The 26,448-nt window shown below is 44.2% G+C and overlaps 1 protein-coding gene across 4 annotated transcripts in view; it reads left to right on the top strand.

The window, feature by feature from the left end:
- Positions 1 to 4,721: 4,721 nt before the first annotated feature.
- The window catches only part of DPY19L1 (dpy-19 like C-mannosyltransferase 1), a 104,824-nt gene continuing 83,097 nt past the window's right edge, over positions 4,722 to 26,448 (top strand). For 3 of the 4 annotated variants that reach the window (XM_053896717.1, XM_053896716.1, XM_053896715.1), the window contains exon 1: positions 12,597 to 13,001. In XM_053896717.1, the coding sequence (XP_053752692.1) occupies positions 12,704 to 13,001 (298 nt within the window). In that variant the 5' untranslated portion in view covers positions 12,597 to 12,703. Of the gene's footprint in view, positions 4,789 to 12,596; positions 13,002 to 26,448 lie in introns of those variants that run through there. The other variant, XM_053896718.1, reaches the window with a different exon arrangement.

The following is a 26,448-nucleotide window of genomic DNA, read 5'->3' as shown; positions in this document are numbered from 1 at the left end:
AAATAAATAAAACGTTTAAAAAAAAAATATGAGCAGGCTTAACAGAAAAAGGAACTGGGTGCCTTAAGCGCTGTTCAGTGTTGTAATGTTAGAATATGGCCGGCCCTCAGGCAGGGGCAGCAAGCAGCTACTGGGAGGAAGCAGGGTTCTTCAGGATCCCTTCACTCATCCACTTTCACTCTCTCTGGCTCTCTCTCTCTCTCTGTGTCTCTCCCTGTCTTTCTCTCTCTCTCGTTCCCTCTCTCTCCCTCCCACCCCTGTTCTCATGCTGTCTGTTGCATTCCACTCTTTCCACAGATTGATTTTTTTCTACTTCTCAGCTGACATGACAAGCAGAAGGTGGCTGCTCCGTCATGTTCTATTTTGAGTCCTTCATTCAGCAGACTTGTCCAAACTAAATTAGACGAAATTCTCGGGAGAGATGATACGCTCGGCCCAGTGTGGGTCAGCGTCCGTTCATCTGGGGTGAAGGGACCAGTCCACAGTACAGCTGAAAGCTCCCAGGTGTTGGTGGGGGAGGGGAGGACTGGCGGGCAGGGACTAAGGGATGCACTTGGAAATGGAGGGACACTCCGGAGGGTAGCTACCGCCACTTATTTACTTACACATCTTCAGACGTAAGGGCAGGACTCTGTTTTATTCACTAGTTTCCTGTCTGTATCAAGCACGCTGCCCATCCCATAGTAAGTACTCAGTGCAGGCTGGATTTATGAATGACAGTTTTTACCATCACATTTAGTAAATAACAAAACCTTGGGTCATGGGGACAGCCTTTGAGAACCTTGTGATAATTAGCACATGAAATGGGACTGTCTCTTTTACGTCTACCTGGATCGTTTGAAATGTACCCAAAGGCGTGTGCTAATGTGTGAAAAGAAACTTCTCCACTATAATTTCTTCTTTTTAATGAAATGCATTTTTAGGTGGGATTCTTCCTGTTTGTAATTGGCATAATTACCATAAATTACCATAAATGGCATAAAGAAAAAGTGCATAGTGATCAAGGGGAGTCTTGAGGACGTAGTATTTGGATAGATAGATACTTTTTAGGCTTAGAGTCTAAATAATGCTAATATGGATTGAATACAAGCAATGGATGCTTTAGAGTCTGTGGGCTAGTGATCCACTAGGGCTTTACAAAATCTATTCATTTGAAATGAAAAAGAAAATGATCTGGAGGTGGATTACTGGGAAAAGATTGAAGGCGGGAAGAAAACATTGAGTGAAAATCTAGCATTCGAGCTAGCTCTTCTTGACGGGAATAAACATTATACACCAGTCTCATCTTAATCAAAGCACCACAGGTTTTTGAGCAAAAAGGGACTTAGGGGAGCATATATTTTTTCCTTCTGCAGTAATATTAATTGACTTGACCAAAGTCACCTGGCTGACCTGAAGCATCAAGGGACCCAAATGTCCAAGCATGCAGATGTCCTGGGAGAAGTGGCTCTTTCTTCCCCACTGAGCCTGTCATTTGCTGTTTCAAGGGGGAGAATTCTCGGCCAGCAGTGATTTAATCTTATGCAATAAGTGCTGTGGCTTCTGGGACTTCTGTCCTGTAGTCTTGGCAGGCAGCAGGATGCCCTGAAGCTTATCTCTGCAGCTCAACTCCAACACTGTGATATTTGCTCTTTCTGCCAGCTGCTTTTCTTGCCCACTTTTCCAGAAAGGCACTAAGCTGGGAAGTCTGACACAAACTGCCGATGTCTAGTTTTATGCATCTTCCAGCTACCTTTTCCAACTCAGTCACATAAATATCTTTCCATTTAGGTCTATTCACCAGGCTGCTGCTTTCCAAAATGGTGGTGTTGCAACCCCCTGGGTGTTGCAATGGGTTGTCAGCAGTAGGGCAAATCATTGCTTACTAAAAATAGAGTCCCGAGGTCTGCAGAGGACTTGCTTTTCAATATATAAATTAAAGAGAACTCAAGTTAATCCCTGTGATGTGTCACACTCAGTCACCCTGAACATACTTTCTCATGAAAGCCCGTAATTGTTGGATGGGTATGCGTAGACTTTATTTGCAAGGAAGCCATTTTTAGCTCACAACTCATGGTGTCTGTCTTTCATGAACGCTCCACCCACAAGATAGTACAGAGTTCAGGATCAGGCAGAGTGGCCCCATTACTCCTAACTATCTGTCTGACCTTGAGCCAGTCACAGCCTCTCTGTATTTTCCCTCTAGTAAGTTGGAGGGAATATGCACCTTGTTGGTTGCTGTGAGTATTAAATAGTGTGTATTAAAGACACAGAACAGTGCCCAGGACCTGGTAAAGGCTGGTTTTATAGTAGCTGTTACTATTTATTTCTGTGGGTATTTTCTGAGGGTTTTCCTTGATGTTTTACCAGTTGTTTTGGGCATAAAGAACAAATACATCATTACTGTGTTGAATAATGCCCACACATAAATATATAGGGTGCCTCCACCTGGATTTCTTTTGTTTTCAGGATACTTAAAATTCCATTGCCCTCTTCCTTGGCTAACACCAGAAATATGTCTTGGGCTTGGGTAGCTCCAGGAAAAACGAGATTTGGCACAAGCTGCTGTTCTCCGAGATATTTCACGACTCTCTTCAGGGTCTCCTCAGAATTGCACCTTGATTCATTTCTCCTTCCCTACAGCCATCCCTTTTCAGCTCTTTCTGTTTCTGCCTATTCCGGGGAGCGTGGGAAAGAGGAGATTCCTGCTCAGGTTTTCCAAGCTGTGGCAAAGCTGGATCCGGGCCAGGGAGAGGAACAGGAGTCTAGGAGGCAAATCCCTGGCCTTCCAGACTGAAGCTCCAAACTGTTTTCCAACCAATGCTGGGCACTTGTGCACTGTGGGTTAAGTTGGCATCTGTGACCTGACTGAAGTGTTGGAGAGGCCACAAGAGAGAGACTCAAATAGAGAGTGCTATGGACAAAGGTCTGTCTCTGATGTGTAAAAGCCACTTTTGAATTTGAAAGGAGTGACATCCTACATTCCTTGCTACCTCATTGTTTTTTCCTTTTACTGTATGGGCCTTACATAAGATAAATTAATATACTGTATGCTAAAAGTCTATCATATAACCAAGGAATATGAATAAAGATCATTTCCTTTTCTCCTAAGGTTGTGGGTCTCTGCCTTACCGTTTTGCAGTCACTGGGGAGCTTCTAAGAGGTACAGATGATTCCCTTCCTGACTTCATTGGTTTGGGTGAGGTCTGGACACTGGCATTTCTTAAAGGCTTCCGGGTAAGGTTAATGTTGCCAGAGCTCCCGAGACGAGAACTGGCAGACCTATGGTATTTGCTGAGCAGTTGTAGATTTCCCCAACCTTGTTCCCCCAACTTCAGGCTCCAAGAAAAGGGTCAGGTGACACCAAAGACATCTCCCTCAGTACTCAGAATCACACATCTGTGTAACCTTTTAAGTTTTATAAATAGTACGTGGTCTATTGTTATCTACCTTACTTTTTTCTTTTTTTCTTTTTTTTGGCAGTATTTTCAAGACCTGTTTCCAAGATCCTTCTTAAACTACTAAAGAAGAATTATTAGGGACACGCAAGAGCTATTTCTCCAAAATATGACTCAAAAAAAAAAAAAAAATGAATGAAGGATGAACTTTGTGAAAATGTATCTCTATTGCTTTTTTCACTTTTTTTCTACAGGCAAAATCTGCATACTTCTCCTGAATGTCTCCCTTACAAATGTACAGATTATTAAATACTAATAAGAAAGGAATTTGAGAAAAATGCTTATTCGTTTTAAAAAAAAATGCAAAATGGAAGCAAAATATTGAATAGGTGTTCGTGGTCTGTCAGGTCCTGAGACACCCCCCAGCGTTGGCCTGGGTGCTGGGCGTGTGCCGCCCAGACCCTCCCTTCAGGTCTGCAACCAGGCGTGTAGGTTGCTGAGGCCTTTGGGTCCCTCTTTAGGAACTGCTCCTGGGTGTGCACTTTCCATGGAGATGCCATGCTCAGATCTCTGCCCCTGCTCCTTGCAAGCAGCCAGCACCAACAATTAGTTGATGTGATATCAAAGGCTTGTGACCCTTGCCACAATTTGGGATGATTTTGAAGGGCCATCCTAGCTTCAGAGCTCCCTGTTGGATTGGCCAAAGCCTCTGTGGCAACCACATTGCGGCTCGATTTCTCTTTGCCCAATTGCACCTTCCTCACTCTTACAGGTTTTGTTCTTGAGAGCACCCCCCTCCCCCAACACACTGTCTGTATGCAGATTTTCATCTCAGAGTCTGCTTCCTGGGCCACGTGACCTACCACGCGGTTTCCTTCCAGGAACCCTATAGTCTGACGGAGAAGTTGGATAAATGAACAGGCAAATAGACTGTGTGGTAAGTAGTATGACAGAAGACAGTCTCGGTTACTGGCTGTAGAGCCCAGGGGAAGGGGGAGGAAAGTTCCTACAGGAACGGATTTCTAAGTGAGATATGAAGGATGACTCAGCTGTCCTAGTGAAGTGTTAGGGGCAGGGTAGGCAGAAGTGGGGCAGTTCAAGAGAAGACCACACATGCAAGTCCAGGGGAATTGAGGGCACAGAGTATTGGGGCGACGTCAGAGACGAGGCTGGAGAAGAAAGAGCAGGGGGAGGGAACAGTATGTCACAGATCATGACGGCACATGACGGCAACGTAGTAGATCATGTGGAGGAATTCGGGAGGGATGAATGATTTTTTTTTTTTTTTTTAAAGGAGCAACATTATCAAATTCTCATTTTGGAAACAGTTATCTGGAAGACGGATGGGCAAAAGAGAAGATGCAAAGTGACCGGTTAGGAGGTGCTGCCGAAGGCCATGGGAAAAATAATGGTGAGTCATGGCCATAAGGATGGAAAGAAAGGAGTTTATTTGGGAGACATTTATGAGACAGAATCAGTAGGTGTCTGTGATTGACAGGATGAAGAAAGTAAGAGAGAACAAATAAGAATGACTCCCTGGAAAGGGGGATAGAGGGAGTCCTGGTGGATTTACTGAGATTAGGACACTAGAAGAGAAGCAGGTTTGGATTTGGGGGGTTAAGGTGCCAAAAAGACATGTCAGTGTGTCATCAACTGCTCAGTTGTGGATACGGGTCTGAGACTCAGAGAGGAGATCAAAGCTGGAGACAGAAATACCCATCAAAGAGACAGCAGTGAGAATGCCCAGGGAATGTATACAGAGTCAAAATGGGAGAAACTCCTTTTTGAACCCACGGGGACATCAACATTTAGTGAACAAGAGGAGCTTTCAAGGGAGATTGGAAAAGAACAGCCAAAGGGACACAACAACCAAGTGTGTGGGTCAGAGAAGTCAAAGGAAGGGTGTGGTCAGATGACAAGATGTGAACCTAGCAACAGGGAGGTTATTAGCAATCTCTGGGTGAGCAGTTCTGCAGAGGGTTGGAGGCAATGCCAGACTTCCGTGAGCTTGAGTGGGAAATGAAGAAGCAGAAATAGTAGGTCTAAGGAACTCTACCAGAATGTGTCTGAATGAGGCAAGGAGAGGGAAAGGGCCATTGCCTTGAGGAGTTGTTGGTTTGGAGGAAGGTTCTAATTAAAATAGGAGTCAATTGGGCAGGCTTAAGGCTATTTGAAGGCAGCCCAAACAGTGGAAAGGTGCCCAAGCAGCAGTTGGCAGAGGGAGGCACCAAGATGGTGGCACAAGATAGGAGAGGTTGGCTGTGTATGGAAAGCCCCATCCTCCTTAGGATGGAAGGAATGAGGATATTGGGTGAGTTTGTGGGTACATGGGAGAACAGGCAGACAACTCCTTCTGATAGTGGCCAGTTTCTCTGTAGTGTAGGAGGAAAGATCATTTTCTGGGAGTATGGGAATTGGTATGAGGGTAGCAGGTTTAAGAAACTAGTTGTCTTAGTTAACTCAGGCTGCTATGATAGAGCACCATAGCCTGGAAGGGGTGGGGGGGGTGGGGGGCTGTAAACAACAGAAATTTCTACCTCACGGTTCAGAAGTGGGGAAGTCCAAGATCGAGGCATTGACAGATTTGGTGAGAATCTTTCCTGGTTCATAGATGCCCTTCTTTTTTTGCTGTGTCCTTATAAGAAGGAAGAGGTGGAGGAACTCTCTGAGTCTCTTTGATAAGGGCACTAATCCCATCCCGAGGGCCCTAATGATCTTCATGATCTAATCGCCCCCAAAGGCCCCGCCTTCAAACACCACCACCCTGGGGATTACATTTCAACACATGAATTTTGTAAAGACACAAATATTCAGTCCATAGCACCAGCGAACATTTGCTACCCCTGCTCTGGAGAATGGGATCGGGGAACATGGAAGGATTTCAGGCAGCACGTAGGGTTCAGCTGCTGATGGAAAACTAAGGGTTCCCAGGGGTTACTTCCTTCCATGTTGTAGGATTTGTCCAGTGTTTCACAGCAGCACAGGTGCAGATCTGAAGTCGGACAGTGACGTTTTGCCAGGTTGGTGAGAGAGGAAGGCCATGCAGGGGAGAGGTGGGGATCTTGGCACAGAAAGCTGCAATAATGGGCCCTGACTGTCAGGATGGAATAACCAAGAGACTTAGAGGCATTGGAAGTGGGGTTGTTTGCATTATAAAATGCAGAGGCAAAGCCAGTTGGGGTGGTGACAAGGATCAGGGTGAGTCCATGATAGTGGGTGGATGACACAGAGTGTGAGTGCAGGTCACCGGAGACAGGGATGTCAGGGAGCTGAGAGGCTGGGTGTTAGATGGGTGTGGAGGTCCCTCGGAGCACTGGGGAAGACTGAGCAGGCTGGGGCCAGGGCTTGAGGAAGTGCCCGTGCGGGACACAATGATGAAGGGCAAAGATGACTTGGAATTCAGAGGAGCTCTCCAGGTGGCAGAAAGGAGCTCTGGGGAGAGACAGAGTGGCCTTGTGGGGGAATGAACCTATCACAGGAGAGGGGTGCCTCTGGAAAGAGCTGAGAGGTGGAGACTACTGAGAAGAACTGAGTGTGTCAGAGATGGATTGGTGGTCTCAGGGAGCACGAGGTAAGGTTGCGTAGAGGCAACAGTTTAGGGGTGAGAGGAAAAATTGTGCAAGGCATCCAGGTGCTTACCCTGGAGAATGGAGACAGGAGACTGACTGTACAATGTGTAGGTCGGTCAGTTCCTTACCTGATCCATGCCTGGGGGCCTGGGGGCAAGTGAGGGGCTCAGGCTTCTGGCTGGGAGTCAGCAGAGGCCAGTCAGATGCAAGCGAGTCCGGGCCCAAATCTGAGCCTGGGGGTGGAATTCATTGGCTCCAAGTATTTCTTTTCTTTTCTTTCTTTTTTTCGTTTATTTTGAGAGAGAGAGGGAGAGAGAGAGAGGGAGAGAGAGAGAGAGAGAGAGAGAGAGAGAGAGAGAGAGAGAGAACGAGTCAGGGAGGGCCAGAGGGAGAGGGAGAGAGAGAGAATCCCAAGCAGGACCCGAGCTGTGCTGTCAGCGCAGAGCCTGTTGTGGGGCTCCATCTCACAAACCGTGAGATCGTGACCTGAGCGGACAAAATCAAGAGTTGGACGCTTAACCAACTGAGCCATCCAGGCGCCACTGGCTCCCAGTATTTCTCAGGTCACGTGGGTGTGAGGGTCACTCGGCATCCCTCAAGCAGGAGCCTGCTCAGGTCTAGATAGATTTGTGGGGCTTTGAGAGCCAGGAGCCATGTTGAGACACCCTGGGCACGTCATGCTTCAATCATTACTTCATTGATTCATTCTTTAATCCATTTATTTATTCCTGAAACTTACATCAGCTGTTTCTTCCCTTCCTCGTTCCAAAAAGGATTTAAGATGTTCATGCTAGCACCCACTATATACCAGGCACATAGGGTTTCGGAAATACGCTGTTCCCCATCTGTAATGCCTTTTCCATGTTTCCTTCTGTTCAAAGTCCATTGTTCGAACAAGGCATAGACCAAGTTTCATCTCCTATCTGCAAACTCGTCCATCATGTCACCCATGGTCTTCTCTCCTTAGAGCTCCTTCAGTACTTACACTCTGGATCACATTACTTTCCTGGATAACCATACTTTGTTCTAGCCTACCCTGCCTCTCTGACCAAGCTGCAAGCCCTTTGGGGATGAAGACTTAGTATCTGAATTTTTAATGTCTCTAATGTCTATTGAGGCACTAGGGACATAGTGAGCCCTCAGTGCGAGAGACTGCAGTTTGGAGAAACACGGACCTCTGCACTGGAGTGGCTCCTGGTGATGCACTATAACTAGGACTAATAATGCACTCCAGGCCTTTCTCAGGAACACCCATTTGAGCATGAACAGTTTAAATTACAAGGTCAGCTACCAGAGAGACAGAAGATAAAACTTAAAAAGCAATAAAGTAGCAATTTACATTTGTTCTCACCAGAGACTAAAGGAATACATTATAACACAGTGACAAGTTAATGTTGGAGCTTTGCTGGAAGTTGAATGTTACACAGATCTACTTTGTGGCACCCATTTTAAATTTTTGGGAAGTGTTCTTGGATTTGCAGTTTCTTCTCTTGACAGGAGCTACTACTGAGAAATCTAGAACTTGCCAGAATCTAGAACTTGCCCCCAAGACACTTCTCCAATAAAGGGATCAAGTGACCTAGTCCAAGGAAATGAGAAATAGATGCCACAGTCAAGATTCTCCTTTTGCTTCATTCTGTGGGCAGGAGTGCGAGTGGGAGGAAATGCAGGAAATTTGGAAGTTTTAATGTTTTTATTTATTTATTTTTATTTTTGAGAGAGAGGGAGAGTGAGTACAAGTAGGGGTGGGGCAGAGAGAGAGAGAGAGAGAGGGAGAGAGAGAGAGAGAGAGGGAGACACAGAATCTGAAGCAGGCTCCAAGTCTGGAGCTGTCAGCACAGAGCCCAACTTGGGGCTTGAACCCACGATCCGTGAGATATGATCTCAGCCGAAGTTGGACACTCAGCCAACTGAGCCACCTAGACACCCAAAATTTGAAAGTGTTAAATGGGGTCTTTAAAATGCCAGTGTAGAGAAACAAGGAAATTGGTTCCTAACATAGTCTTCTCTTGACCAAATTTTGCTTTTCATCACCCATTTAACAATGTTTCCTTGGTTGCTTAATGTAGCTAAGCTTTATTTTGGTGCATTTACTTGCCTTCCTTTATGATTTTATGCTCACTTCCCCTCTTTAACCTCCTCTCTCTGTGCCCAAAGTTAAAAAAAAAATTTTTTTAATTAAAAGTTTATATTTCAAACGCCCAAAGCGTAGCTTTTAGTGAGGGAAAGGATTGGGTTTGCACCCTGAGGACCAAACCCAATGAGTGGTTGTTCTGTTGGGTTTCTGTGTCTGTAATCTGTCTGCCTTAGCCCAGTATTTCTACAATGTCACATAAGGAAGTACCTTCCTGGTACATCTGTAACTCTTGAAAAGCACATTAAAGGTGGCTACTAACTATAATGCTTAATCCATATTCATTATAATCTTGAATTGATTCACTGGATCATCTGTGCACAACACAGTTTTTAAAATGCAGCTTTCAGTTTGTCTTTTTTTTTTTTTTTAAAGCATCCACCACTGTGTGGCAGGCACTGGCCTAAAGATACAGATATGAATAAAATGCATTCCCGGCTCTTGTGAATGTCACTGCGATAAATGCACAATGAAATCTGGCATGTAACCTTCCATGACTGTTCTAGTTTCTGTTCCACCACCCATCTCGTGTGAAATATGCTTCTCGGGGTGGGGGGAGGTTGGGATGGGGGGAAGAGGGTCAAGAGGAGATGCCTATTATTTTATCCAGGCTTAATGACCCACCCATGGGCATCATTTGTAAAGCATGTGTGTGAAGCAGGAAAACTCAGGGGAGGTCAACTTCTCAGATAGTTGAGAAGCTTGAATCCCACCCAGTGTAGGACTGGTCCAGAGAGCACACAGCTGTCCTTGTTTTTCTGTGCTCTTCTCCCCTGCATCTTCAAACCCATTGGAGACTGTCGGCCTTAGGCTCTGGGAGGACAGAGGACCTGCCATCTTCCTTTCATACTGGCCACTGATTTGAACATTTATTGAGAAATTACTCTGATGGAAGTAAGTTATATACATTGTATTTAATTTTTATAAACCTGAAGGGTAGATATTTTTTATCACTCCCATTTTAGGGATGAGGAAACCAAAACTGAAGAAGGTCTAATAAATTGGCCAAGGTCACAGGGCTGGCACACGTCAGAGCAAAGGCTGGTACCTGGGCCTAAAGTCACCATGTTTTTTTTGCCCAATACTCCATACTGCCCCTTGCTGGGATTCTTCACTTGGTCTCCAAACAAAGAAGAGCTCTCATCAGCACTGGTGGAGTTTATAAAAACCTACCGGGTGTGTCTTAAATATAGGTGTCTCTCTTTCGATTAAAAAAACTTCCACAGCCAGGTTCTGGGTTAGGCTCTGTGGGACAATATGAAATTGAATAGAAAAGATTGTCCTCTAGAAAGTTGAGACTGTGGGAGAGGGCTGCAACAAGGTGACTTTCAAGTGCACTACAGAACACAAGGTTTTGAATTATCATTTGATTATGTCATTTCCTGCATTCATTTACTCATTCGTTCATTCAACAAGTATTTTCTCTGGTGAAATGGTACCAGTTAAAGGGATACAGTTCCTGAATCCAGCCTCCCATGTATAGGAGGAGACAGACAAGCAATCCAGTAGATGAAATACTGAACCTCGTTTTCCATGTGTTTTTCCAATCATTTAAACAAAAATCGGTCAATGAATTATTTGTATTACCTTTAACAGACATTGAGTTAGGTCCCCCTTTCTTTCTTTCTTCTTTCTTTCTTTCTTTCTTTCTTTCTTTCTTTCTTTCTTTCTTTCTCTTTCTTTCTTTCTTTCTTTCTTTCTTTCTTTCTTTCTTTCTTTCTTTCTTTCTTTCTTTCTTTCGTTTATTTTTGAGAGAGTGCAAGGGAGAGGCAGAGAGAGGGGAGACAGAGGATCCAATGCAGGCTCTGCGCTGACAGCAGGGAGCCCAATGTGGGCCTTGAACTCACCAAACTCACCAACCATAAGATCATGACCTCAGCTGAAGTCAGATGCTCAATCAACTGAGCCACCCAGGCCCCCTGAGTTAGGTTTCTTTTAATCTAATCGGTAATGATTTAAAAATTAATCCAAGAGGGCAACACTGGATCCATCTGACACATTGTTTTAGAATTCAAGCATTCCCTGCTATCCTTTTGTTTTTTTGAAAACTAGTGCCTAAAAATAGTTGTTCCCTGCGCCAATAAAAACAACAGCTGAAAATCCTAATTCACAAAATATAGAGTATGAGGGATTATCAATTAGCATGACGTTTTTTTCCCCTTACAAAAGAATTCATTGTCTCTTAAAAAGGCCTAACAGTGAATGTATGCATGTATTAACTTCCCTAATAAAGACATCGCTCAGTGGAGAAACTTCACGGTGAGGATCCATAGTCTATGAAGCCTCTGTAATTACAATACAGATAAATGATATGATTTACATGACTTACAAATGATATGATACGATTTACAAAATTGGGACTTAAGGACAACTTTTTGGAACAAGCCCACTGGACACCGAAAGGAAGGGGACCTGCCAGTTAACCATACAGCTGTAGAGCTTTGTGCACAGAATTCAGGAGAGCGGTGGGGTGGAGGAGGAGGGATAACTGGGTTTTGCTTCCTTTTAATTCCTTTACTCCCGCATTCCGCTGCTACGTGAAAGAAAATACGTTCTTGACTAAAGTTTTGTCTTTTATCACCAAATAAAGTTTCTCTAAGTCACAAGGTTGCAGCACTTGAAACTAACAGAACATACTTGTTGATAATCTTTCCTTCTCGGGCCGTTCAATTTTGTCACCTTCCAGCCTGGGCTCCCCCCCTGGTTTTCAGTTTACGGTTGTAACGTCAGGCACACACTTGTGCCTCGACGCTTATCACTCCCCCTGAGACACTTTGCTGCCATTTTAAGTCGAGTTGCACCGTTGGTCGCATCAGCGGAGGGAGGTGCACTGGGCAGCATTCCCAGATGCGAAGCCACACACTGTGGAGTCAGTGTGAAACCGCAGCTTGACTTTTATCCCCTCGCTTTCCAGCGGCGGGGCCACCGCGCCTGCAGAGCGCGTGCACAGCGCCCCCCTTGGTCGTTCCCGAGCGCTCCTCCCCCGCCCAGCCCACCCCCGCGACCAGCCGCCTGGGCCACGCGGGCTTCTTTGGGCTCCACGCGCACCCTTAATCGGGTCCGAAACTTCGCCAGAGGCTCCCGCCCCGAAAAGGCCCTTCCTTCTTCCCAACCACTCCCAGAGGGAGGGACGGCTGCTCCCGGAAGGAGAGCACTACCCTCGCCCCAACAGAGCCCGACGCGAGCCACCAGCAGGGCGGGGGTCCCGGGGCCGCGGCGGGGTCGGCTCCCCTTCCGCGCCGGAAGTCCGCGCGTGCGCGCTGGCCGGCCGGGAGCGCGCGTCCGGCGCGGAGAGGCGGAGGGGCGGCGGGGGCGGGGCCGCGGCCGCTCACAGGGTGTCCCCGCCCCCGCCCCCCGGCGTTCCGCGGTCGCCGTGACAACCGGAGCGGCAGCAACGGCGGCAGGAGCGCGAGTCCGGCGCCGCCTCCCGGCCGCACCGCCAAAGCAAGCAGCCGCCGCCCGGCCTTGCTGCTCTCCCCGCCTCCCGGCCCGCGGGGAGGGAACGGCCCGCCCTCCGCCCGCCTGCCCGCCGGAGAGTGAGCGGCGCCCGTGCCGCCCCGCCAGCCCGCCGTTCCCCGGCCGCCGTTCGGGCGCGCGCAGCGAGCGGGAGCGACTATGCCAAGATGGTCCTGCAGGCGCGGAACAAGCACCGGGAGGCGGCCCCCAAGCCGCCCCAGCCGCCCCGCGCTTCTCAGTCGCCGCTGAGGGGGGCGCCGGACCCCGGCGCCGGGGAGCCCGGGCCCGAGCGCGCGCCTCGGTCCCCCGGGCGCAAGGGCGCCGCGGGCAGGAAGGGGCCCCGCGCCGAGCCCGCCGCGCCGCCCGCCGGAGGCGGGCTCGGGGGGCGCCTGGCGGCCGGGCTGCGTGGGGCGCTGGGCCTGCGGCGCGCGGGGCGCGGCCGGACCTGGACCACGCTCCTGCTAGGTGAGCAGCCCCAAAGCGCGGGCGCCGCCGGGACGCGGAACTTTGAGGCGCGGGCCCCTCTCCCCCTCCCCTGTATTCCCCTCCCACTTCCGCGCCGCGGAGCCCCGCCGCCCTCTCCCCGTCAGTTTGCAGCCTTCTCCGACTTTTCCTGGGACGTCCTCACCTCCTCCTCCCCTCCCCCTCCTCCTTGCTCAGCCTTCCTCGCTCCCTTCCAGTCCGCACTCTGTCTCTGTTTAAAAAAAAAAAAAAAAAAAAATGGCCCCGAGATCAACAGCTGCCCGGCCTGGCTGCGAACTGACAGGTCTGCGCTAACGAGACTTGGGCGCTGCTGATTGGCGCGGACCGGCCGCCTTCCCGTTATCTCGGCCCCTGCCCGGAGGATGGTTTGCTTTGGGTTGGAAGCGATGCCGTGCTGCTCAAAGTAGAAGCTCATTCCCTATCCTAGAAAGTTGCTAAACTTATAATTGAATTTTAGCCTGCTTTTTTTCTTCTTGGCCGCAGACACCGCCGGTGGCACTTTGTGATTCCCCGCAGCATGTCACTTTCCAGGTTGTGTTGTGTTTTGGGCACTGGAGCCTTAATCCTCTCTGCTGACCTGGGAACGTTTGGTGTGGAGGGCTCCCCTCCGTTCCCGCTACCATGCACCAAATGGGTGACATGCAGCGATGTGCTGAACAAATAAAGTTCAAACAGTCACAGGTTGTGGACAGACTTCAGGTTTTCTTTGTTTCCTGATTGACATTCTGATAAGGCAAATTATTAGCAGTTTGGATAATGGGCCTAATTTTTCCAAACCAGTGCTTGGAAAATGGAAAATGCTGTAACACCGCCTTTCCTGTATAATACATTAATGGATTTTGGCTACTGCATTATTTAACTATTGGTGATTTATTCTTTGTTATCCTTTCAAATTCCCTTAGTGACCCAAAAGAATTTGGATTTCAATATAGGTGAAGGAATAGGACACAACAATCAGCTTCCCCTGAGATAACATCCACCACCAGAAGAAGCCACTCAATCATAAAAAACCAGAGTCATCACCGTGTGTGTGTGTGTGTGTGTGTGTGTGTGTGTGAGTGTGTGTGTGTGTTTGTGTGTGTGTTTTAATGGTCTCAGGTTGATATTGTTATTCGAGTACTTTTATATATTGTAGATTCAAGCCTCGAAAAAAATCAGTATTTTCAGTATATTCCTCCCCTTTTTAGTAGGGAGCTTGAAAAAAACCTTGCCAGTATGCAGGTTAGATAAGTTCACCTTGGGGAGGCAGCATGGTACAATGGATGAGAACAGGCTCCAAATCCTGTTCAGAGTGGTTAAGTTTGGTTTAAGTTTCAAGTTATTTCCTTTGTGAGCCCTTCCTGCTCTGTGACATGGGATTATCACCTGCCCTACTTACTCTGAGGAGTAGAACTAAAAGGGGTGGCTAATATGTGGGAAGGCACTTTGTGTCTAAAGCCTTTAACAAGTTTTAGTTGCTATTATAAAAGCACATGCATAATACTGACTTGAGATCTGGTGACAGAATGAAGTTGCATTTTTGTCAAATGGCTAGTATAAACATAAGCCACTTTGTAGTGAAATATGGAATGACACCACTTCTTTTTCAGAGGTTACAGTAACAACCATAGAATAATATCTTGCCATTTTCTTTTCTTGTTATTGCATTTACTTTGAATCTCCTTTTATTGGATACCTTATATTTGGATTTCATGAGCATTGTATTTAATGTTTCTACCTAAATACAGTTTTGTATTAACAGAGCAGTGTGGCACTTTACCTGACTTACCCCTTTTGGCATTGAAAAGAGGTACAGTGAAGGAGCTGTCCCTTATTTTTGGGTGTACTGGTCATCAGATGTATGGAGGTTGGATGATTTTCTGTCCCTGCTAACCGCTTAAAAGAGGCCACGGGACAGCCTGAGAGGTGGTTCTGGAAAATGGGATGTGGGTTGTTTGGTTCTTCCTCTGGCCCTGTTCCTTTGGATCCTGCAAGAAGGAGCAGAGTTTAGACATTTTTGAAAGCCTCCTCATTCCCTTCCTTCTTGCCCTTCACAGGATGAGTGAGAATTGAGCTGACACTGTACAGGTTTACAGTATGGGATTTTGCTATGACAAAAATGGTTCATTTATGTTTTGGGAAGAAATTTTACAACTTGAACCTCCCTGATAGAAGCATACATTTTTAAAAGTTAGAAACTGACTGGAGATTCTCAGTTCTGTTTCTTGCATCTCCTCCATATATGCTAAGCACTGATGGACTCACTATGTACCATGGGGGCCCTTTCCACTGTTGGGCAGTGTTAATCACCGTTGCAAACATCTATTCAACAAACATGTGTTTTTCTTTTTCTTTTTTTGGATATAATTTACTATTTATTTAGTGGTAACAGTCATAAAAAGAAATATTTTTCAAATGTGTGTTTTTAGAAGTATCAGTCCAGTAGCTCCCTATACCAGCCAGGGGCACCAGTGGTATAGTAAGAAGAACCATGATGGTGTTTTCTTCATCTTTTTTGACCATAACCCACAGTAGGCAATACAATTTACATTAAACCTGCTCACACTTCTGAAAGTGCAGCCCAGGACATTTATGCACATTTCTGTCTGTTATTCTGTTTAGGTTTGTCAGTGTCCTGGCAGGAAACAGATTTAATAAATGGACTGTTTTCAAAAGTGAACAGTTTTGTGGAACCCACAGAGGGCATCGAAACACCCAGACTGTCAGCAGTGAGAAAGTGCTACCATGTCTGGGCCTGATGGGGGAAGGGGAGCTTCATCAGGAGCTGAACCCAAGGAGAGCTGTGATGTGGGAGCAGGATCTCCCCCCAAGAGGAGTGACCCCATACTCTCCTCCAACCTTCTACTTTCCCCACTCGTGCCTCTCACTGGCTTACCAACTGGAACCCCTCGGGCAAGGGACCCAACTGAATCATTCTTTAGGGCTGGGAACTAAGCAGAGAAGGGAGGAGAATGGATTTAGATAGGCAAATGAAGTCTGACCAGCAAATATGTGCATATGCTTTAAAACAAGTGTCATGTTAACAATCTTACTTCTGTAATGTACTGTATACTCTGATTTTCTATTCTGTCCCTTTTAAAACAATGCCATTTATAAACTGTTGAGTTTTATGGTCTAGTGTATAACACTAGAAAAACCTACAGTGAAAACATTGCCTTAGAAGAACTGTTTTCTGATTTTTTTACCTATTTCAAACTAGTTGGGTACCTGCGCAAAGCACTTAGCTTCTCCGAGCCTCAGTTTGTAAGCACATGTAAAAATGGGAAGCCTGGACTAGACTGGTGGCTCTTAATCTTAGCAATACTGGACTAGAGTCATCTGGAAGCTTCAAGAAATCCTAATAGCCAGGCCACACATCTGACCAATTAAATCAAAATCTGGGGATGGGGTGAGGTAGAGGGAAATGTCAGTAATTTTTAAGTCCGATGTCCTGCCTCTCCGTAGAAGCAGCTTGTCTAGCATCACGGGGCTGTTATTCCTACATGGCAGCGATCCCCTAGTACTAAGTGGTTCTCACCTCCCCTCTTTTAGGCGGGGACACAGACAGTCCAATTTGCCCACATTTCTCCTAGTCTATTGTTTTCTCAAAACTGGGGCTGTGAGTTGCCATTCATCAACTGATATGGCTGTTATTTTAATTAGAGTTGAGAGAAGAGTGATGTGTTTCTTGTACCCATGTCTATTATCAGAAGAGGGAAGAAAAAAGCATAGTTGGAGAGGGCTGTGTGTTTCAAGGAGAGATGGAAGGGGTGCTATCCTTTGTGGAAGTGAATATACATGTTAAACATGCAAATACAGCATGCCTGTGGTGAAAGACTGCAAGGTAAGATGCCATTTACAAAACATAATAAATTTGTAACCTGAATATGGAAGAGAAAGATACTGAAAACTACTTTTTTCCCCCCTTTCATCTGTCCTGCTTGGTTCGTTAACATACCTGCCTGGTTCCTAGGGTCAGTGGCAACCGCACCTTTGCTGAAAGCTGGTTCTGTGTTGGCAAGGCCTCTCAACCACAACGTGATGACATGTTGGGTTGGATAATTCTTTGCTGGGGGGTGGGGAGGGGCTGCTGTCCTGTGCATGGTGGGATGTTCAGCAGCATCCCTGGCCTCTATCTATTCGACGTCAGTAGCATGTCCCCCGTCGTGACAACCAAAATGTCTCCATATATTGGCAAATGTCCTTTGGGAAGCAAAAATGCTTTTGTTCTCCACAATTTATGGGAGTGTGAAAGCCCATATAATAGGAAAGAAATACGGCTTTTTAGGGGCAGAAGATTGAGGCTAGGTGTTAGCCATAGGACTGGGTAGGAGGCAGTGTGGTGTGTTTGAAATAGCACAGGCATCTCAATACTGACCTGCATTTGAGTCTTGTTTCTACACTTAAAAGTTATAGATCCCTAAATATCTCTGACTCTTGCTTGCTTCATCTTTAAAATGGGGATTATATGAGGTGCCTGGGTGGCTTTGTCAGTTAAGCATCCAACTTCGGCTCAGGTCATGATCTCACAGTTCATGGGTTCCAGCCCTGTGTTGGGCTCCACACTGTCAGTGGGATTCTCTCTCTCTCTGCCCCTCCCCAACTCATGCTTTTTCAAAATGAATAAACTTAAAAATAAAAAATAAATAAAATGAGGATAAATGCCCCACACGGTTATGGTAAAGAATAAATAATATCTGTAACAGCAGCTCTATTCACATTTACCAATTACTGAATGCCTACTACAGCTGATGCTAGCTTTGGGGGTTAAGAGGGAGGACAAGACAAGCTGGATGTAGCCCCTGTCTCCAAGGAACTCCATTCTAAAAGGGCCGGGAACAAATAAGAATAATAGTACATTGTAGTAAGTCCAGTGGAGGAAAGAAAAAGGGCTAAGATAGAAAAAACAGGAGAGACCCACTTTAGGGTCAGAAAAATTTTTGGGGAGTTGGCCTTAGAGGCAAGACCTGCGGGTGAGAAGATGCATACTGTCTGGAGAAGAAGGGGCATTGTGGATATGGCACACGACATGTGCTGAGGTAGGCCAGAGCTTAGCCTGTTCAACATGAGAAGGCCACAAACCAGAGCTCCTTAAGGAGTTGGGGTTTTATTCCTAGCATGACGGGAAGCCACTGAGGAGTATTAAACAGGAGAGTAACGTGACTTAAATTTTATTTTGGGAAATCTACACTTGGGAAAATGGGCTGTGGAGCACAAGGGCAGAGCTGGGAGAAGCCAGTGGGGAGGCTCTGGCAGGACTCTGGCAAGAGAGTTGTTGGTCATGATGAAGGGGATAGATTTGAGATCTGCTTTGGAGAGAGAAATGGGAGGGTTTGCTGATGAATTGGGCTTGGATTGAGGAAAAGGGAAGGGCTAGGAATAATTTCTCAGTTTTGGCTGCTGTAACTGGGGATATAGGGTGCATTCACTGAGATCGTGAAGACTAGGGGCATGGTGAGGGGCTGGGTTTGAGGGAAAAGATTGGAATTCTATCCTGGACGTGTTTCCATTGCAGTATTTGTAAGATGTCCAAGTAGAAATGTCAAGCAGGCAGTGGGACATAAGAGAAGATGTCAGAATGGAAACAAAATAATAGGACATCACCTGCAAATGGGTGTTAATTCCCAAATTAATGGGAATTAATAATAACACCTATTACTGAAATGGGGTTTACTCTGTGCCAGACATAGTTCTAAGTGCTTTAGATAAACTCATTTATCTTAGACTCAATTCACTGCTAACTCAGGCCTGACCATGACACTGTGATTGCCATACCTGTTTTATCAGACAGGGGCTCTGAGGCACACAGCTGTTAAATAACTTGCCCAAGACCATCTCTAGAATGTGGAAGGCTCAGGATTTGAATCCAGGCCATGTGGCTTCAGAGTTCAAGCTCTTAACTGCTCTGCTGTATTTCATCTTCTCCAGGGTGAGTATAGCAAAAGAAGAAATGAAGCCCCAGGACTCTGTTCAGAGAAATGGCAACATTTAATGCTCAATTAAGTGTTAGCTTTCTTGTTTCTTCCTTCAGGGGAAATAAAGCAGAGAGGGATCATGCGTGGAGGTACGGGGACAGGAAGTGGAAAGAGAGCATATTAGGGTGGCATAAAGGATGAGAAAAGCTGAGGAGCTGTGAGGCACAGGGACCACTGGCCATCTTGGTGGGATGGCTGTCAAGCAAACGCTTAGACACAACTGAGCATCAGCTCTAAGGATGTGTTGATACATAGATGTTGGGCCAGTGCATTTCCTTAGAAAGCCAGGGAATAAGATGGAAATTTGGGATTTAAAGGGTTTCTTCAATGTTTAAAACCAGTTTTTTCTTTCTGAAATAGACTCTGGTTAACTCTAAACAACATTCATAGTCACTTAAACATATTTTTTTTATTAAAATACACAATTGGAGGGGTTCTGAGTATGTTATATTTGTGTGTGCTCAAATTAACAAATGTGATGAGTTTAGATTGTGTAAGTATAAGGAGACATTACCAATATGTGATTGATTCTTGGCCCATAGTATGGCATCATTACTGAAAGCAGGTAAAATTTTATTATACACGTATGCATATTTGCATGTTGATAAATTTGAACTGTGGCCATTTTTATAAGTTTTATATGCTTAGCCTGTTAGGCTGTATTAATGTGTCTTAAAATTTATGTTAATGAGATACTTACATTATCATAGAGACCTATAAGCCTGTGTGCATGTTTCTAAGCAGGCCAGCTTTAGGCTGCGTACTTTGTATGTTTAGTTCTAAATTCTTGTGTCGTTAGTTTATCTTTTGCCATCGGATTGTACTTTACCCAAACCATCGGAACATTACTCTTCCAGGAAGGAGTCTGCTAGTTTTCTTTAGTTACCATTCTGAGTATTTGTCCTCAGAGTTAGTAAAAATTACATCTATTTCTAGGTCAGGACCTTTATGCTGCTGTTTAATTCTGTAAAAGGCAGTTTCATAGGAAAGATCAATTCTTCATGGATGATCTTTCACAATTCAAGAATCATTGAATAGGAATAAATTTAAAAGTGGAAGTATTGATTTGTAGAGTACATAAATCTACAACTGTTGTAACTTTTCTCTTTTTTGTTTTCATACTACTTTTTATTTTCTCAGCATTGTCCTTTTTCCTCCCTGAATACATTTAAATTAACAGCTCACATACACATCTTCACGTTTGTCTGGCATATTCCTTCATGTTTGACTTCCTTTCCAGAGTAACCGATTGTCAGGTATGTTTTTCACTACTGTCACTACACATGATCAACGCTTGGACAGCATTTTGTAATTTTAACCTCTTGCAGCAAATGTTAACATAATAACCTAGTCACCAAAATCACAGGAGTTCAGTGTGATTCATTGTACTAACTAAGGATGGGGTGATTTTATCTTCTAGTTTACAGTAGTACCAACTATATCTTAAACAAAGTTTATAAATTACTTGGCCAATTACTTTGACAAGTTTTTAACTTGAGATTGTTGTAATTCAGAAGAGTGAGGCTTTGGTCATTATTTTTATACAACTCAACTCAAATTTGCCCAAAATGCTATTGCTCTGCGTTGAATTTGTCTATTAGTTCCTAACAGTAATCACTAGTTTTTTGTAATGCAGCTTTTCAGTGCTGCTATTGTCAAATCTCAGAATCTTTTCTCCACATTAAAAAAATTTTTTTTAATGTTTTATTTATTTTTGAGAGGGAGAGACAGTACAAGTGGGGGACGGACAGAGAGAGAGAGAGAGAGAGAGAGAGAGAGAGAGAGACAGACAGAATCCTAAGCAGGCTTCAGGCTCTGACCTGCTAGCACAGAGCCTGATGTGGAGCTCAAACTCATGAACAGTGAGATCATGACCTGAGTCAAAGTCAGATGCTTACCTGACTGAATCACCCAGGCGCCCCTCTCCACATTTTAATAATCATCATAAAGTACTTATATAACTGGCACAGTGCTACTGTTTTCCACCACATTTAAAGGTTTTTTTTTTAATAAGACCTCATTTCTCATTCTTTTGTCCTCTTTGATCTCCATGGAAATATCATAAGAAATCCAGGCTGAAAGGTTGGTTACTGGAATTTTACATGTGAAGAAAGTAAAGTAGGCCAGGTGAATGGCCTGACATCATTAGTGAGTTCACAGGGGGAAGTTTGAGATTGAAGTTAAGGTTCCTTGGTTTGTTAAGCACATCTGTCAAATTGTAGGTTTCAGATCTATAGTTTAAGGCAGCTGTCAAAGATACATTAATGGGAAAATGACCTGATAACTCTTTTGGCAAGAACACTCCTTTGCTGGCTTCTGCTTATTTGGGGGAGTCACTCTATTCTATCCTTATGGTCAACTTGTTAGTTTCCATTTTGTTTGTGCTTAACTATTTTTGAAGATGATTGAATTGTGGATTATTTTTTATTGTGTTGGTTGGGTGTTTGGCAGTAGTATAAAAACAGAGTAAAATAGTAATCAGTGGTATCGTGGTTTTCTTAACCATTTAAAGAATAAAGTACACTTTGTGATATCCAAGGGCAGTTTGCAGTTTGGGGGATGGAATCTATAATCTAAAGATTGGAATGGCTTATTGATTAATAAACTTGCTAAAATCTTTTGCTTCGTGTGATGGGTCTGGGTTTATATTGTGCACGTGTAGGTTTTCTTTCCCCCTCTAATGAAGAGATGCAGCATCTACAGTTTTCACAGTAGGTTTACTAAAGTTTTAACAGTTTTTCTATGATTGCTCAGAAACATTAAATGGGCTAGCATATTATTTTGGGTCTGTATTTATTTAGCTACCTAAAACACTGAAATGCCTTTTTTCAATAAGGAGAAAGTTACTTTATGAAAATGATTAATGTAGGTAACTGTTTGAGTTAGAAATATTTGTATTCATATTATCTGAGAATAAGATTTTTAAAGGAAGTTAGAATTGATTGCTTTAAAAGCCCATATGCTGGGTAATTGTTCTATTAAGTATTCCCTACTTTAATATATGTATATATGTAAATATTTAAAGACGTGAACATTTATTTTGTATATTTCTCTGTTTAGAATAGCCTAATTATATTCTCTTTGAGGATGGTGATATATATTTTCTGTGCTCTGTTTTCATACATTCACCTTAAAATAAGCCTTTGTCCTTGATTTTTGTATTATTTCTAAAGCATCTCCTCCCACATTTGAATGCATTCTTTTGGTTAAATGTGCTTATTAAACATTTTCATGCCTGAGCTTCCAGTCACAAGGACATCAGTGGCCAGAGTCCCAAAATCCAGGCTTTTCCTCCAGGCCTTGGTGCATCCCAGTCATGTGACCTTGCACCTCATGGGAAAATAAGAGCCATATTTGACTCATAAGGACTCCTGGTTCTTTTCCCTTAATGTGTGAAAGTGTTTTGTAATCTGCAACTGATAAACAGATGTTAGACATTGTCATTGTAATTGAGAGCCTCCTAATTTTTTCCTGTTGTAATGTACTGTTTTGCTCAATGCCAAATATATGCAGGAGATTCAAATGATCTAAAGTCAGCCTTGCAGCCATCATCACATAGATCACTGAATTCTAGATCTTACTAGTAGTGTCTTCAAATCATGCCTGAATTTTAAAGGGGTCCTGGTTCTTAAGACTGAGTATCTCTGTTAATACATTGAGTACATTCCTTTTTTTCTCCATTCAAAGAAGAAAACAATAAAAGGACCAAACCTACAAAGACTTTTAGTTTGGGGAGCAGGAAGATGAAAACAAAAACAGAAAATAACCAGGGAAGCAACTTGGAGAATGTGAAGTCCGATGTATTAGTGGTAATTGTTGTGGCTGTATGAGGTCATTAAGTGTGAGGAATAGAGATAACCAAGTAAAAACCACTTATTAACATCTGGGAAAAATGAGACTTAGACTAAATAACTTATAAGTCATATAAAATCCAGGGACTCTTTCTTTTTAGGAGTGACGTTCTTGCCAAGAGAGGTTAAAAAAAAGGATTTTATTTTCAATTTTAGTTCTTTCCCTTTCTTAATCATTGTTTTCTGCTATCAGGATTTTGACAGTTTTTCTATCAGAGTATCATTTGAATTAATATTTGCCTTTTCCTAATAAAAATCACTACAAGTGTAGATTTCCAAGCCCCCCAAGTGAGAGAGATTGAATTAGGGTCTTTGAGAATGTAATCTTAACACGCCCCTCCTAGGTTAATGTTTTCAATCCTAGTTGCATATTAGAATCACCCCCAGTGCCAAACCTAGCACATTCAAACCTCCCAGGTGACTCCACTGTGCTGTCAGTGTTGACACATTGTCCTTAAAAGTGTTTACAAGTCATCTGAGGGATCTTGTTAAAATGTAGATTTGGAGCCCAGGATTCCGGGATGGGACCTGAGAGTCTGCATTTCTAGGGAGCTCTCACGTGATACAATTACTGCTGGAGGGCACTTGGAATACAGAGAACCATTTCTCAGGTTACATTTTGTGGACAACTACCTACACTCTGTTCCAGTCATTTTTGTGCCAGTGATAATTAGCCTTGACTATACATCAGAATCCCTTGTGAATTAAAAAAAAAAAAGAATCCCTAGAGTTTCAGATTTAGGGGTTCTGGATTAATACTCAAGCATCTCCAGTTTTATTTCGTGCCAGGGATGATTCTAATGCAATCCCAGGGTTTAGACCACTGTGACTTTATATTACTGTATTAGGATAGATTCTCTGAAACTTTCTTTTATTTAGTGGCTCAGTGCTTTCCAACCTTTTTCATGTCATGGCACACGTAGAAAATGATAATATTTGTGTGGCGTGGGGTGGGTGAGTGCTCTCTTCAAAACCTGGAGGTTACGGGCCCCCCGGGACTCTGGTGCTGCCATCCTTAGCCCTCCAGGCCCCATTGGCTGAGAAGCTTTGACAAACTCCTTTCCTGGTGTTCAGTGGAGCTCTGAGAGCCTGGCACACTATACATATAGTGAGTGGGCCCTCAATGAATATTGTCTTGTTATTGCCATTATAATTTGTATTCTGTACTGTGTATCAGTGATGGAACTTCTTTTTCATGTTCGAGCCCAGCCCACCTACAGCTTTATTGTAGCTGTCTTCTTTTCTGGCTGCCCACCAGAAATCCCTACCTAAGTTGTACTCATGTCCTGAGCCCTGTCCCTTCCTCCCACCCCCCTTTGATAGACCTTGTCCTGAGAAAGTCATTACTGATCTGCCTTCTCAGATTTTTTTACAGTTTGTAGACTTTGTGCCCTTTGCTTGAGTGCCCAATGTGTTCTCTCATTATATTGCGTGTGTACCTAAATCATATCTCTCAAAGATTTTATTTTTGATGTTGGATAATGTTTCTTTAAAAAATTTTTTTTATGTCTTTATTTTATTTTGAGAGAGAGACAGAGTGCGAGCAGGGAGAGGGGCAGAGAGAGAGGGAGACATAGAATCTGAAGCAGGCTCCAGGCTCTGAGCTGTCAGCACAGAGCCTGACATGGGGGCTCAAACTCACAGACCAAGATCATGACCTGAGCTGAAGTCAGATGCTTAACCCACTGAGCCACCCAGGTGCCCCTGATGTTAGATAACATTTCTTTAATGTTGTTGGTTTCTAGGAAAATGTGTGTCTAGTAGGCATTTAGATACTTGTTGACTTTAAAGCACTTATAATTCTCAAAAATCTAGGTGCTAGAAAGAAGGCAGGAGCTGAGCTTATGGTATAACAACTGTTTTCTCTTTCTTAAACTGGATCCTACAAAATGTCTTTTCACTTGTTACTTGATTACACAGAAACTGGCCTCTGTTTCATTATAGGTACTATAGACTGAAAATATGATTTCTTCCAATATATTAATTTTATTGTAATATATAGACCTTCATGTAATGGGAACCCTTTGAACAGTTTGGAATGCTTAGATATTGTCTTTAGGTATTTAGGTTTTTATTTAATGGGGTGCATTCTTTAATTTCTCTTACATGGTGATCGTCATTTAACAGTTCAACCCAGTGAGGTGCCAGGTGTCATGCTAGGACATGTAGATATTAAGAGGAATTAAACACAAGCTCAGCTTCAAGGCCTTTCCATTCTAGCAGAGGAAACTGGCGTGTGCATGACTAGCTATTTAGGTGCTGTAATAAAGTATTTTAGCTAGGATGGCAGGATCAGCTTCACAAAATGCCACATTTGAATTCCTGTGATTTGAAGGATAAAGTAGGAGTTTACAGACAGAAGCAAAAGCATAGCATCATGAAACACTTGGTATTTTAGGGGACTGTTGCCCAGTGCAGTGCGCATGAAAGGCATGTGGTGGGAATCAAGTGAAAACAGACCAGAGTGTGGGCTCCATGGTTTGAGGCTTCGGGAGTTACGAGACTTTTTAGACAAGGGGATGAGATGCTTAAACCTGTACATTTCGAAATTGACTTCCTTCTCCAGGATGGATTGTTGATGTGGAACAAGGAGACAGACTATTTACTGGTGGCTTTACCTTCTGGAAAGAAACTTAAACTCTGAACAGACCCTTGAGAACAATAAGAAATGATTAGTAAGGATTGAGTATAGAACTTGTCAAGGTTGATTTGGAAACCTTGTCCAATAGATTTAAGGGGAGCATCCTTAACCTTTTTTTATGTCATTTGTCACTTGAGGGTTAGGGAGGCTAAAACTCTTTAGAATGCTTTAAGTATGGATTAACCTCAATTTAGGAATAAATTGTATTAAATTTTGCAAGTCATTATGGTTTTAGAATACATTTTTCCATATAAATATTGTTACAAGATGAGGTCAGCAAATGCCCACAAATGGGAGAGGAGGCAGCTCCTTCCCAGTGGGAAGAAAGGGAGGTTTGGAATTAGAACCCCTGGCTCCAGGTGATTCTTGCCATTTATCAGCTATGTGCCTTTGGGGGAAATGACCTCTTGAAGGCCTAGTTTTTCATTTGTAAAATAGGAATAAATACTCCCACTGCTGTGTGAGAATCAAATGAGACAGTTTGTGAAGGTAGCTCTGAGTTTTAAGTCAAATGCTAGTTACACGTAGTACACATGTAAGGGAAAATGTAACGTGGATGGGATAATATATTCATGATCAGAAATCTCTGTTGGCTGCAGGAGAGCCTCCTGCAGGTTAGCACAGGAGAGCAAAGGCAGAGGCAGCCCACCTTGGCTTCATGGTTCTTGCTCTCACACCTTGAGGAGGTGGAAAAGGAAAGGAAAGGACTGTGCATTAGAGTGCAAAAGACTCAGCTGAGTATCTTAAAGATGCAGATCACAGGGCTCTACTTCGCAGCAACCCTGATGGGTGTTGGTGGGTGTATTCATAAAGGGGTTCTGGACTTCTGAGTCATCTGCTGGAGCGAGGCAACTTGGGGGAAGGGAAGAGGCTGGGAGAGGAGGTGAGGGCGGGCAGGGGCCGGGTGCCGGGCAGAGAGGGATTAGGGTTTAGGAGCCATTGAGGGAGGATTGAGCTGAACCTATGGAAGAGCCCCTTCTCCC

The sequence above is a fragment of the Panthera pardus genome, unplaced genomic scaffold (assembly GCF_024362965.1).
Source record: "Panthera pardus isolate Hobbes unplaced genomic scaffold, ASM2436296v1 HiC_scaffold_8, whole genome shotgun sequence".
NCBI classification, from domain to species: domain Eukaryota; kingdom Metazoa; phylum Chordata; class Mammalia; order Carnivora; family Felidae; genus Panthera; species Panthera pardus.
The sequence above is the reverse complement of the archived record's forward strand: the minus strand, read 5'-3'. Positions and strand labels throughout refer to the sequence as shown.